Source organism: Canis aureus, chromosome 16 (assembly GCF_053574225.1).
Source record: "Canis aureus isolate CA01 chromosome 16, VMU_Caureus_v.1.0, whole genome shotgun sequence".
NCBI lineage: Eukaryota > Metazoa > Chordata > Mammalia > Carnivora > Canidae > Canis > Canis aureus.
Window position 1 is genome coordinate 41,979,906 of NC_135626.1, and position 12,509 is coordinate 41,992,414.

A 12,509-nucleotide genomic window follows, 5' to 3' on the forward strand; every position below is an offset into this window, starting at 1 on the left:
TGTACAAATGAATGCAGTTCCTCCATGATCGCTCATCACCCTTGGAACTCAAGATGCTTCCACATCTCCTCCCATCTTGTCCTCTCTAGAAAGCCAGGCAAAGGGCAAGAATGTGGAGCAGTGGTAGTGACAAAGGTGGCCTTGGGGCAGTTTTGGCCCTCCCCCATTAGTGTCCATCTGATATACGAAATCCACCTGCTCTCATCCCCCATAGAAATTCTGGAGCCTCATTTATGAGTAACAACAGGTTGATCTTTCTCTAATCCAGAGGGAGGCAAAGGGCCAGCCTTGGCACTACCTAACCTGAACACAGTTCAAAAGCGTTTCCTTACCCTGCAAGAAACATCAACTTCCTAATGTTGGGTGTTTATTAGTACAATCATTGTAGTAGGAATAAAAGTACTGCTTGCTCCCTCTTAGTTGTGTTTTTCCGGGGAACTTTCAAGTCTGACCCCCACAAGTCACATGTAACTCCCGCTCCACTTTCTACATGGCATTGTGATTACAGTTTTTCATATATATGACTGCCCGGTACTGTTAGGAAAAGCTTCCCGGAGGAAGTGAAAAAAATCTGAGACCTGAAAGACAAGCAAGATCTCTATAAGGAGAAAGAGCTTGGTGATTTCAAGGAACATAAAGCAATTCAGAAATATTATGAAATGGAGTTGTGGGGGTAGGCTGGTAAGGGTTGTCTCACCGGAGCCTGAACAAACTTTGAAAGACCTAGAAAATGTAGGCTTTCTCCTTGGGGCAATTGAAAAACATTTAGCAAGGTAGTACAATGACATATCCAGCTTCCGTTCCCCACACCTTTTTAATTAGTGAAATTAATCTCTTTCCAAGAACCATATTTACATTCTCCTTTTCATCCACCCATCAGAAAACTCTCCAAGAACAAAGTTGCTAGAGGTAGGAAGAAACCGGGGAGCCACTCAACAGTCTCCTCCCACCCCAACTCTGCCTCCAGGCAGGATCTCGCCCAGAATAGCTGAGGTTTCTATTTTGTGTGTGTGTTCCTCGAGAAGATATTTCCAAATTTTGTCGTGGATGTGTGCCCCTCCTCTTCCCATTCCAACCCAGCTGCTACCCCATAGTTTACCTGACCAACGGGGTTTTGGGAGGCAAGAAAATGGAAAGAGGGAGAAAAGCAAGCCTAAAAGTGAGAGGAAGTGTGACTTAGACTGCTACGTGTAAGAATTCGCAAGTGTTTAGGGAGGACTCCTCAAGATGAAGAGGCTTATCTGTCAGCATCCGAATCAATAACCGATGGATTCGGGCCGGAGATGCTGGGGCTGGGGGCGAAAGGCACGGATTGATTAGCGGTGTACGCAAATCTAGGGTCCCGCTTCAGCGCCACCGGAGATGCCTGGCTCCTCCGACGAGGGAGTGTCCGTAGCCCTCTCTCCAAGAAATCTCGGGATATCTTTGGAGGGTAGCGGTACGGGAGAAAAGAGGTCTGGTCTGGAAGGAATCCTGACACTGATGATTACACATCCATCTTCGCAGCAGCACAGCAAGAAGCCCGGGCGCGTCGCCGACCCCTAGGCTTAGTCCTTCCCTTGACCCGGAACAGCAGCGAGAGCCGCCTCTGCGCCCAATGCCCACGTGCCGGCAACAGCGGCCACGTGGGGCTCTGCGGAAACGCCCTCGCAAAGGTTTGTCCCCTGCGCTGCCCAGTAGAAAGGAAGGCCCGGGAAGAGCACAAGAGGAAGCGTACCGGCGAGAGGCCGGACTCCCGCGAGTCTGGGACTGCCGAGGGGCGGGGCAGGGGGCGGGGCCTTGCTGGCCGCTGGCTGGAGGCGGAGCCTGGGGCTCAGAAAGGTGGGCTTTGGACCGCAGTGGGGAGCCGCTTCCTGGCCTCCGAGACTCCCGGGCTTCCGCCTTACAGCAAACCCCCGCCCGGCCGGCCCCTGGGTCGCCATGGAGTCCCATCTGGGCGCGGGCATCGCGATGGCCGAGGCGCTGCAGAACCAACTGCCTTGGTTGGAGAATGTGTGGCTCTGGGTCACCTTTCTGGGCGATCCCAAGAGCCTCTTTCTTTTCTACTTCCCCGCGGCCTACTACACCTCCCGCCGCGTGGGCATCGCAGTGCTGTGGATCAGCCTCATCACCGAGTGGCTCAACCTCGTCTTCAAGTGGTGAGACAGCGAAGCCCTCGGCATCCTGGTCCCCCACCCCCATGGGCCCTGAGTCCTGGGCAAGCCCTGAGCTCTCTCAGCAGGTGCCTCAAAGGCTCGCCCTCCCCCCCCCCCCCGCCCCAATGAACCCCATGGCCTTAAGACCTCCTCATCCCTACCCCGTGGCCCCTGACGTTTTTCCTTTGAGCATCATTGTGCATCTTGGTCTCAGACCTCAGACCCATCTTACTTCATTAGACCAGTGTTTCTCAAACGGGCCTGATCAGAGAAATCACCTAAGAGGTGTGTTTAAAAAATGCAAGTACTTCATCCCACCTCAGACGTGTTGACTTAGAAATTTCAGGGGAGGGGTTGGGAAAACTCTATTTTAAGGAGCATCTATGGCAGCTTAGGTAGCAAAAAGTCCTGCTTCTCAAGTCATTCTTTCATTCATCTAGTCATTCATTTATTTGACATTAAGTTGTTAAGAAGCGTGCTTTGTGCAAGGCTTCACACTAGTTGCTAAGGACAGAGAAGGCTGGAAAATTAAGGTGCGTTTTCCGACCATGACCAGCAGAATAGGAAGCACTTGAAAACTTGCTAGAAATGCGCCATCTCAGGGCCCAGACCAGAGCTCCTGAGTCAGAATTTGCATTTTAACGAGGACCTCAGGTGTTTGGAGTAAGGCTTGAAAAGCACTGCTTTCCAGGAAACTCTTCTTCCTTTTCTCCTCCATTCACTAGTGGGCTCTTCACACAGACTTAGAAGCCAGGCAAGGGAGTGGGGCCCTCAGGGGTTATCTCTTTGTGCCACCTGTTCTCTCTTGGGTGAAGAGAGGAGTTCTGCCTCCTGCTGGGCATGAGCTGCTCCTCCCCTCACCTCAGCCTCCGTTCCCTGCCTGAACCCTGCCTGGACGAGGGAAGGGAGTTCAGAGGAGACACTCGAATGGGCTGAAATGACTTGCTGAAAGACAAAATAGGAATTACCTTCCCCCCCACTCTTTTCTGCAAGGGCTTCATCCCTCCTGAAAACGGAAAAGCAGCAGTCTCATCATTTCCTTCTTGCCTAATTGCCCTTTACTTTGTGCTGTCTCCCCGCTCAGAGTCTGTGTGAGCCTCCCTCTCTGCTGGTCCCTACAAGACCACCACCACCGCCGCCTTGACTAGACACTCTCAATGCCCTCTCCCAAGTAACAAAGCAAAGCCCCTATTCATTTCCTAAGTGTGTTTTGAACACGCAGTGTGTGAACCTGGTGATGAGGGGAGGCGGTTCCCTTTTGTGTCCCTCCCCCGCAGCAGCTTTTCTGCTCTCACCTATTCTCATTCTGGCAGCAGTAGCCTAGCCTCTTCAGGGTCCAGCAAAACACCTGCTGGGCCAGGGGACTTTGAACTTTTGGTCCTCCTTGTCCTTTCTCACCCTCTGTCCATTTCCCACTCCTGATTTCAAACACAAGAGACTGGCCTAAGGAGTTCACCTGTAGATAATTCCGGCTGGAGTTTAGGAAATGGGGAGAGAGGGAGAAGCAGGAGGGTCAGTGGAGGTCTGGAAGCAAAAGAAAGAGGCAAAGCCTGGGCTCTCTAGGAATGAGAAGAGCAGGGCCAGCCCTGTGGTAGGATGGATAAGAGCAGGACCAAAGAACATTTAAGAGCGTGTAAGTGCACACACACAATCTCTTGTCTCTTTATCACTTAAAAAATAGCGCACGTTCTCCTGTTCCAAGGCAAAAAAAAAAAAAAAGTCCTTGCAAGGTAATGCACAGAATTGGAATCTCTTTCTAACCTCTTTCTAATCTCTTTCTAACCTGCAGGCCCTCCAGTGTACTCCAAGGCATCCTTCTGTTCCCCACCTGTTTCCTTGGCTGTATGTGCGTGTAATGTCATCTTGCATCTGTTCTCTCCTAGGTTTCTGTTTGGAGACAGGCCCTATTGGTGGGTCCATGAGTCTGGGTACTACAGCCATGCCCCAGCCCAGGTTCACCAGTTCCCCTCTTCTTGTGAAACTGGTCCAGGTGGGAAGCCCCAAACCTCCCTGTCCCCGTGTGGTTGGGGTTTGGTGAGTGTTTCAGAGTACTTTTTAGCTAGGGTGGTCTAACCGGAGGCCCAGCCTCTCAGTTACTAACCCAGAGAACAAAGAAACCCCAGGAAGACTGAGTTGAATTCTGGGAGGGAAGCACCCATACCAGAGTGCCAGCTGCCCACCTTGTTTAGAGTAGATCCAAGAGATACTGGGCAAAGCAGAAGCCTGAGAGCAGTGGCCTCAGGCAGAAGTGAAGAAGGCTGTAGGGTGGAGAGAGCCATGGACCAATGATGGAGGGGATGAAGGGGTGCAGTGATGGCAGCTGTGTCCAGCCATCACTGGAGGCTCCTGAGTTCCACTCTCATCCTCTCACCTCAAGCTTCTGGATTCCCCGGCAGGCAGCCCTTCTGGACACTGCATGATCACAGGAGCAGCCCTCTGGCCCATTATGACAGCCATCTCTTCCCAGGTGGCCAGTCGGGCCCACAGGTATACCTTGGCATTGCCTACCAATGGGGGCAGGGGGATGGTACCCTGGATTCAAAAGACGCAGCAGGAGGGCAGCCTGGGAACTGGAGTTCTGGGGACCCTGGGGCATTTGGTCCAACCATGAAATACTTGGATGCTGAGAGAAGCCATGCTGTGTATGGACACCTCCTGAACCATTTGCTTTTCTTTGTAGCCGCTGGGTGAGGGTGATACCTAGCCTGGCTTACTGCACCTTCCTCCTGGCGGTCGGCCTGTCTCGGATCTTCCTATTAGCCCATTTCCCTCACCAGGTGTTGGCTGGCCTGATAACCGGTGAGCAACTGGGGCAACAGAGTGGGCCTAGGGGTTGCCACTGGCAGTGGGAGGACCAGTGTAGGTTCTTTCCATCGTACAGCAGGCCCAAGGCCCCCTTATACCTCAGTCTATTCTGCCAAACTGCCCTACAGCTCAGCGGGGCTCATATCCCCAAACTCCTTGAAGCTGCTGTCACCCCACTTCACTAGGTGCTGTCCTGGGCTGGCTGATGGCCCCCCGGGTGCCCATGGAGCGGGAGCTAAGCTTCTACGGATTGACCTCACTGGCCCTGTTACTGGGTGCCAGCCTCATCTATTGGATCCTCGTTACACTGGGCTTGGATCTTTCTTGGTAAGTCCTACTTTGAAGCTTCAGCACGCTGGGGCCTCTTCTGCTTTGCCCGTACCTAGCCTAATGGGTCCCTGGTTGGCTATAGCTAAAAGGGGACACCTGTTCACACAGACTCTCCTGGGGTCACAGCAGAACGTGGGGGTAGACCCCAAAGAAGCTAAGAGCCATTGGTCCTCTTGTTTCCAAGGGAATGTGTCTCCTGGCAAAGCCCTCTCCTCCCCACAGGTCCATCCGCCTGGCCTCCAAGTGGTGTGAGCGGCCCGAGTGGGTGCATGTGGATAGCCGGCCCTTTGCTTCCCTGAGCCGCGATTCAGGGGCTGCCCTTGGTCTGGGCATCGCCCTGCACTCTCCCTGCTACACCCAGGTACGGCGGGCACAGCTGGGACACGGCCAGAAGATAGCCTGCCTTGTGCTGGCCATGGGGCTTCTGGGCCCCCTGGACTGGCTGGGCCATCCTCCTCAGATCAGCCTTTTCTATATCTTCAATTTCCTCAAGTTCACCCTCTGGCCATGCCTTGTCCTGGCCCTTGTGCCCTGGGTGGTGCACATGTTCAGTGCCCAGGAGACACCACCCATCCGCTCTTCCTGACTTCAAGTGCCTCCCGTTGCCACTTGCCCATGACAAAGCCAACAGTCCATGACCTCCACACTCCAGAAAGTGGGCCTCATCCCCTTCCAGCTCCCAGCAGGCCCTGTTCATCCTCAGTCTCCCACTGCTCCACCATCTGGTCTTAGCCCCCAAAAAGGGCCTTCTCTCTCCCAGAAATGCTGGTCCTCCTGCCTTCTCCCCCCTGAATCCCCAGGGAGCTAAGGCAACATCAAGACCTATGGGCTCCTGTAACACTGTGAGGGGCTCAGAGCAGCCCCAATAAAATTCTTGAATAGTTCTGGATTTCTTTCTTGCCTGTGCACACATTTCCACTGAACTTGCCTGTGTGTGTGCAAGTGAGACCCTTGCCAGGCCACCTGTTCTGCACTGTCCCCCACCACCACCACAGTTTCCATGGAGACCTTCAGCCTGGGCCCTCTCCCCAGCATCACCACCTAGGCCACAAGAGAGGTCCTATGAGATGCTATGGCTACATTCAGTGAAATCTTGTCTTTAACCTACAAGGACAGAGACTCACTCCCTCCCACCCCAGCCTTGTTTCCTAAATTGGCTAGTTCAGTGGCTGAAGAAAAGAAGAGCAGTTTTTTCTTCGCCAGGGTGGGGAATGAGAACCTCTACTCCATTTGGAAGCCCAGAGAAGAGACATCAGCCCCAGAAGGCACTGCCAGAAACAAGTTTATTTACATAAGGACACACAGTGTAACAGATTACAAAATCCTTAACTGAAATCCATATCCAGGGAGACAAAGCAAGGAGTGGGTTTACATGAGAACCAGACTGGCCATGGGGAGAGGGAGGGTTAAGGACCCGGAGCTGGGGCTCAGCACGGGGAGGCTTGGTACACTGGGCCTGGCCCCATCTGCATCCCGCAGGAGGATCTAGAACACACTAACAACACACAAGACACAAGCACACGATGAACCAATGGTGGTGAGACTCCTGCCCCTCCCCTGGCTCCCTCAACCCTACTCAGGCCCCCATTAGGGAAATAAATATGTAAACAGATTGGTGAGGCCCGCAGGACAGAGTGGAAAGAAAGTATATGTGGTATCGGGAGGAGGAGGGAGGCAGACTCAGCCCCCTAGGAGTCACTTCCCATCTTTGGTTTCCTACAGGCTAGACAGCATTCCCTAGAAGCCTTGTGGGCCCCCAGCCCCAGAAACGGCTGGGCTGGGCTCCTAGGAAAGAGAAAGAGTGGTGCCCAGCCCCTCCTGGTCTTCGCTCCCTTGGGCCAGTGGCCAGCAAAGGAAGCACAGGATGAAGGGAACCTACAGCTAAAGGCAGACTCCTGGGTTCCTGGGTTCTGGCCCTGCCCCTTCTAGAATCCCTATTCTCACCATCCCCAGGCTTTACAGTAAAAGGCCCCAGGAGGGAGGTGGGCCACTGACCCTTCTCATGGCATGCTGGATGGCTAGGGAAATGTGGTCCTGAACAGCAGGGGGGCTCTCACCAGCCTGGAGTCCCCCTGCAGGGACCACCTCCCCCTCCCCAGGCCGTACCAGCAGAGGGACAGGGAAGCCAACAGAGTAAGGCAGAGAGCAGGCCTGCTTCTACAGCTCCTCCTGGTCCCTCAGAACCCAGGAGTGCAGCCCCACCACTCCCCACAACTGTGACCCTCTCCAGCCCCTAGGAAGGGGAAATAGGCCCAGAGGAGTGTGAGGCAACACAGCCCTGCCTACAGAACATAGGCCCACATTCTGGGGCACTAGCTTTCCCCTCACTACTGAGGCCCAGAGAAAGGAGAAGGGTTCTGTGCAGAAAGGATGAGGACAATGAAGAGGGAAAAAGGTAAAGTATCACAGGGTGGGAGCCCCCCTCCCCTCCATTCTGTATCTTAAGACTGTAGAGCAACCTTCTGGATCTTCCCCTGAGGTTGGAGAGGGGAGGAGGCTGAAATTAAGGCATTTCCCCCCAAGTCAGCTGAAGCCAAGGCACCAAACTTACTGCTCCCTCCTCTCTCAGGGAGACCCCAAAACCAGACAATACTGCCTGGACCCCCATGCCACCCTAAGCTGGCCCAGGCTCCAAGGGGGAAAAGGACAGGATGCAGGAAAGTGGGCATGGGACACAACATGGAGGGTGGCTGGAAAGTCCCCCCCCAACCTTCCAGGGGAGCAAACTTCTAGAGTGGAGACCTGGGCCACACTGAGAGAAGCCAAGGGGGAGGCCTGAGACAGCTTTGAGGAGCAGGGAGGCAAGGCTGAGAGACCCACACAGCACACGTTGTTGAATGTGTGACTTTTTGTTTTTAATAGAAAAAATAAACAAAATCACAATGATGAAGCCCAGAGGGATGGGGGCCAGGGCGTCACAGGGCAGGCTCCTGTTCCATGGGCTCCTCTGCTGGCCTGTGGGAACAAGCACACAGACGGGGGATTGTTGAGGTGGGGGCACTCACTTGAGCATAGGCAGAGGTCAGGAAGGCGGCTTACCTGGGGCTATGCTCCCGGGCAGCAGCAGCCTGGGCCTGCTCCGCCCCCACCGACAGCAAGGCCATGGCGCTCACAGTCTCTGCCTCCTCCGTCTCACCTGCCTGGGCCTCCCGCAGGGAACGGCCTAGACCAGCAGCGAACCTCTGGACGCAGCTCCAGTGCTTGCCTGAGGACGAGGAGTAGGCAGGTGTCAGGGAGGACAGAAAGCCCAATGCTACGTCCCCAACCCTGGCAGACCCATAGGCTTCTGCCCCCTTGGCAAGCTGAGGGCTGAGCCTCTCTGCCTGTCCCCACGCACTCTGGATCTCGATGACTTTCTCTAGTGTGGCCACTGCATTGATGTTAGGCTTTTGTTGCAAGACTGCCTCGTCCAAGGGCTGCAGCTGGTAGGGGAAAGAAGAGAAGGCTTATGGTAGGGAATGGCTGGTGGTGCCTGGCCCTCTAACCACCTCATTGAGCCTCAGACATCTTCCATGACAGGGGCAAACCTAGCTTTCTGGAGGAACTCTGGGTCAGAAAACCCTCCCTGGCCACCAGCTGTCTTTAGGACTCAGGAAGACCTTCCCACCTTCTTGGTCAGTGCCACTTGATCAAGAAAGGGGCCCTTCACCCCTAGTGCCTCCCTGCATCCCTTACCTCCACGCTGAGCAGAGCTGAGACACAGGCCTCAGAGGCATCACAGATGGCGGTCAAGTCGTGGCCTCCCTCCAGGGCCAGCACCACCCGGCCCCCTGCCAGCGTCATCAGCTGCCTGGTCAAGTGGCCAAAGCCTTTAGGAGGATGAGTGAAGGGAGGAAGAATTAAAAAAAACAAAAACAAAAACAAGAGGCGTAACAAATAGCACAAAATAAAATGGTGAATTTAAACCCAAATATATATCCTTAATGAAATTCAGTATCAACAGACTAAACGCTCCATTAGAATAGATGGGCTAAATACATTCCAATTACATGTCATAAGGAGCACCACTGAAACGAGGGATCTACAAACTCCATCTCTAGGACTCTGGAAGGAGATATACCCTCTGCTACCCCACAGCCACCTGCTCCCCACCCCCCCAGGGCCAAGGTCAGCAGAAGGAGAGGGGGAGGCTCCTGCCAAGATGATTCCAGGTTCTGGACCTGCCCCCCACCAGCCCCCACTTCCCTCCTCCCAATCTATGCAATACCAGTCTATTCCTGCCCCGTGCCCCCACTTAACCCCATCCTCACTGCTCCACAGCCTCCCTCAATCCCCCAGCAGCTCACATCTGGCGGTGACAGAGTAGCCACCCAGTGGAGACAGGTGTCCCTCAACAGCATCAAACCCGGCAGAAACCAGGACCACGTCAGGTGAGAACTCGTGGGCAATGGGCATCACCACTGTCCTGCAAAGGGAGGGCCCAAGCTAACCCGGGCAGGTGGCTAGGCCAGGCCTCACCTCACTCTGTGTTCCCCCCAGAGACAAGCCCCTCCACCCACACCAAATTGAGTGTTTTCTGCCCCTCCCATGGCAGGGCCCAGGGTCTCCCACCCCTCCCTTGGCCCTTCTCAGTCCCCACCTGAAGGCCGTTAGGTACTCCACGTCTCCGATGGGGGGGTCCACACCTCCCGTCCATGCCACGTTCACATTGTACCCAATGCCCGGCCCTCCGCCAACCTAGCAACGTGGTGGGGGAGGGGTTATTCTCACTGCCTAGGGACCCCAGACACTGCCCCTGCCCTCAGCCCTGATTCCAACCCTTACTCCCACTCACTACTGCTCTGCACGGAAGGGCAGTTGGCCTGCATGGTCCTCCCACTAGGAGCCCAGATTCCCCAGGGAACCAGCACTACCACAGGCATCCGTGGCTCCCTGCTAGGTCCCCTTCTGCCACCTCCCCACGGGGCCCCATATTTGAGCCCAGGAACTATACCTCTTCAGGAGCCCCAGAGCCTGGAAAGAAGTTCCCATTGTCATAGCGGTGCAGGGAGATGTAGAGCACAGACGGGTCATTGTAAAATGCTTGCTGGGTGCCATTGCCATGGTGAATGTCCTAGTGCGGAGGGGTGGAAGCATTAGAAAAAAAGCTCTGGCTCTGGCCCAAAGGTCAAAATTCCACTCACCCCCACCTCCACCCTATGGTGAACTCTGGGCATGCAGTCCACCACAAGCTACAGGGCATCATGCTCCATTCACAACAGTATCGCCCCCACTTTTCTACCCAGGGTCTATGGGTCAGGATATGGCACTGTGCAGAGGAGATGCAAAGCCATGGGATAAATATGGGGGATCTCCCTGCAGAACCCATTCTACTCAACAGTGTGGAGAGAACATTAAAGCTAGTAAGAAACTGAAAACATACATTCTGAAGAACCCAAATATTCCATGAATTTTTAAACTAAAGTTGGACTTCAAAGAGACTTCATCTTTGCTGAGGACTGCTCCTGGGTACTTCCTTTTCCCTCTGCCACAAGAGGCAGGGTTTGAGAAGCAGTGCCCAGCAGCAAGACCAGAAGTGTTAGGGGCCAGAGACCTGATCTGAAGCCCAGTGCCAATATCCCAAACTATGTGACTTTGGTTGGCTACATCACCCGACAGCTCAGTGTCTCCATTTCTAGAAATGCACATCCTGACTTGTACTACTCGAGGTGGCCATGAGCAGTACCGTGTGTCCCGGCACAGAGTGAACCCCCAGTCAAGAGTGGCTCTAGGGGCACCTGGGTGGTGCAGTTGGTTAAGCAACCAACTCTTGGTTTTGGCTCAGGTCATGATCTTGGGGTTGTGAGACTGAGCCCCACATCGAGTTCTGTGCTTAGCACAGTCTGCTTGGGTTTCTCTCCCTCTGCCTAACCCCCATGTGCGTATATGCATGCACATGCATGCTGTAAAATCAATCAATCTTTAAAAAAAAAAAAAAAAGAGTGGCTCTAGCAACGGCGATAACGGTCTCTACTGTTCAAGGTAGAAAATCTCGGTTGCTTGAGGCTACAAGGTGGGGGCCAAGAGGGACCAGGGCTAAAACCACTTTCGAGTCTTAGTGAGGAGGGAGCCCCGTGGGAATAGGAGGGCTGAGCTAATGCTCCAGCAGGAAGATATCTGGGAAGCCACCAGGCCCAGCAGTGGTGCAGGCAGCTGAGGAAGAGGGGGCAATGTTGGGGTGGAGCCTTCCCGAAGGCCGACCCTGACCTCACTAGCCCACTGCTTACCCAGTCCACGATGAGAACCTTGCCCACATTCAGTTTCTGCTGCAGGAGTTTGGTTGTGATGGCTACAGAGTTGAAGAAGCAAAATCCCCTGGTGGGTGGGGAGAGCAAAGGGTTGGGGAGGTCAGCTTCAACAGATGTTTGCTCCATGAGCAAAAGATACATAGCAACTCGGCTGAGAGGGAGAAGGGAAGGGAGGAGGGCAGTGGGTCTACTGCAGGGCTGAGGTGGCACTCACATGGCTGTGGATTCCTCTGCATGGTGTCCCGGGGGCCGGATGATGGCAAATCCATTCTGAAGAAGGGCAGACATAGGGGCAGAGATGACAGACCGACAGGCAGGCAAGGTGGCCACAAAGGGGGTGGACACAAAAGAAGAGGAACACAAACAAGGCAGGGAAGAGAACACAGATCAGAAACATGTTTTTCACACCCTAGGAACACAGCTGCAGGCCATGTGGGCAGGCAGGCACCACCTCTGACCTCACCATTCCCACGAGCATCACACAGTAGTGCCTCTTCACCAGTCCCTCTTTACCCCTTGCTCCCAACCTGGCCCAGGAGCTATCACCTCCTCCCCACTCTGCACCTGAGAGTGAGGCTTGCAAGGGACAGTGCCTTGCTCAAGGGGAAGGCAAGGCAGCACCCATCCTCCACCCCTGAGGATGCAGGGCCAAGCCTCGTGGTGCCGAGGCCTAGGGCACAAGCTCACCTTGAGCTCTCCTGCGGCCACCTTGAAAGCAAGCTCTACCAGGCAGCCCACTGCCATGCGCACGGCACTGGAGGAGTGCATCTCATTCCACACGGTGTCACTGTCCACCTGCGGGGGCAGGAGAGCAGGCTTCAGCGTGCCCCCTGCAGGGGGAGGGCAAGAATGGGGGTGGGCACCTAGACAGTGGACCAGCAGCCATGCTGGGCAGGAAAGGAGGGGCAATAGCTGGGAGAGCCAACCGCCCATCCCTACTGGCAGGTGCCCTACTCACCCCAATGCCCCCACAAGGCAGCATGGCATACATCTTCTGGCTGATGGGGCCTGC

At 54.7% G+C, this 12,509-nt stretch overlaps 3 protein-coding genes across 11 annotated transcripts in view; 1 reads left to right on the top strand and 2 right to left on the bottom strand.

Moving 5' to 3' along the window:
* Positions 1-4,507, bottom strand: part of LSM12 (LSM12 homolog) — a 27,959-nt gene extending 23,452 nt beyond the window's left edge. Inside the window, exon 1 of the mRNA XM_077853470.1 lies at positions 4,316-4,507. The gene's annotated coding sequence lies outside the window, so the exon portion shown is untranslated. The remainder of the gene's footprint in view (positions 1-4,315) is intronic.
* G6PC3 (glucose-6-phosphatase catalytic subunit 3) lies at positions 1,720-6,154 on the top strand. 2 transcript variants are annotated; one of them, XM_077853468.1, is made up of 6 exons: positions 1,720-2,138; positions 4,019-4,169; positions 4,513-4,622; positions 4,816-4,934; positions 5,126-5,267; positions 5,493-6,154. In XM_077853468.1, the coding sequence occupies exons 1-6, from the start codon at positions 1,921-1,923 to the stop codon at positions 5,854-5,856; spliced, it is 1,104 nt and encodes a 367-aa protein (XP_077709594.1). In that variant the 5' UTR covers positions 1,720-1,920; the 3' UTR covers positions 5,857-6,154. The 2 variants fall into 2 exon arrangements, with proteins under 2 accessions (XP_077709594.1, XP_077709595.1); XM_077853469.1 differs by having other exon boundaries at positions 1,730-2,138; positions 4,019-4,125; positions 4,532-4,622.
* A 1,946-nt stretch (positions 6,155-8,100) lies between these two features.
* HDAC5 (histone deacetylase 5) overlaps positions 8,101-12,509 on the bottom strand; it is a 35,933-nt gene continuing 31,524 nt past the window's right edge. For 7 of the 8 annotated variants that reach the window (XM_077853462.1, XM_077853466.1, XM_077853460.1 and 4 more), the window contains 11 exons: positions 12,456-12,505; positions 12,185-12,292; positions 11,712-11,767; positions 11,477-11,564; positions 10,204-10,323; positions 9,850-9,947; positions 9,557-9,675; positions 8,946-9,079; positions 8,608-8,692; positions 8,310-8,475; positions 8,101-8,225 (listed from right to left, as the gene is read on the bottom strand). In XM_077853462.1, coding sequence (XP_077709588.1) covers positions 8,186-8,225; positions 8,310-8,475; positions 8,608-8,692; positions 8,946-9,079; positions 9,557-9,675; positions 9,850-9,947; positions 10,204-10,323; positions 11,477-11,564; positions 11,712-11,767; positions 12,185-12,292; positions 12,456-12,505 — 1,064 coding nt within the window. In that variant the 3' untranslated portion in view covers positions 8,101-8,185. Of the gene's footprint in view, positions 8,226-8,305; positions 8,476-8,607; positions 8,693-8,945; positions 9,080-9,556; positions 9,676-9,849; positions 9,948-10,203; positions 10,324-11,476; positions 11,565-11,711; positions 11,768-12,184; positions 12,293-12,455; positions 12,506-12,509 lie in introns of those variants that run through there. The other variant, XM_077853459.1, reaches the window with a different exon arrangement.

Bases quoted from the DNA above. Each gene is read 5' to 3' on its own strand.
- G6PC3 (XM_077853468.1), top strand. From the start codon at position 1,921: ATGGAGTCCCATCTGGGCGCGGGCATCGCGATGGCCGAGGCGCTGCAG. The intron at 4,170-4,512 runs GTGAGTGTTTCA...TCTCACCTCAAG, and splicing joins CCCCGTGTGGTTGGGGTTTG to CTTCTGGATTCCCCGGCAGG. The intron at 5,268-5,492 runs GTAAGTCCTACT...TCCTCCCCACAG, and splicing joins CTGGGCTTGGATCTTTCTTG to GTCCATCCGCCTGGCCTCCA.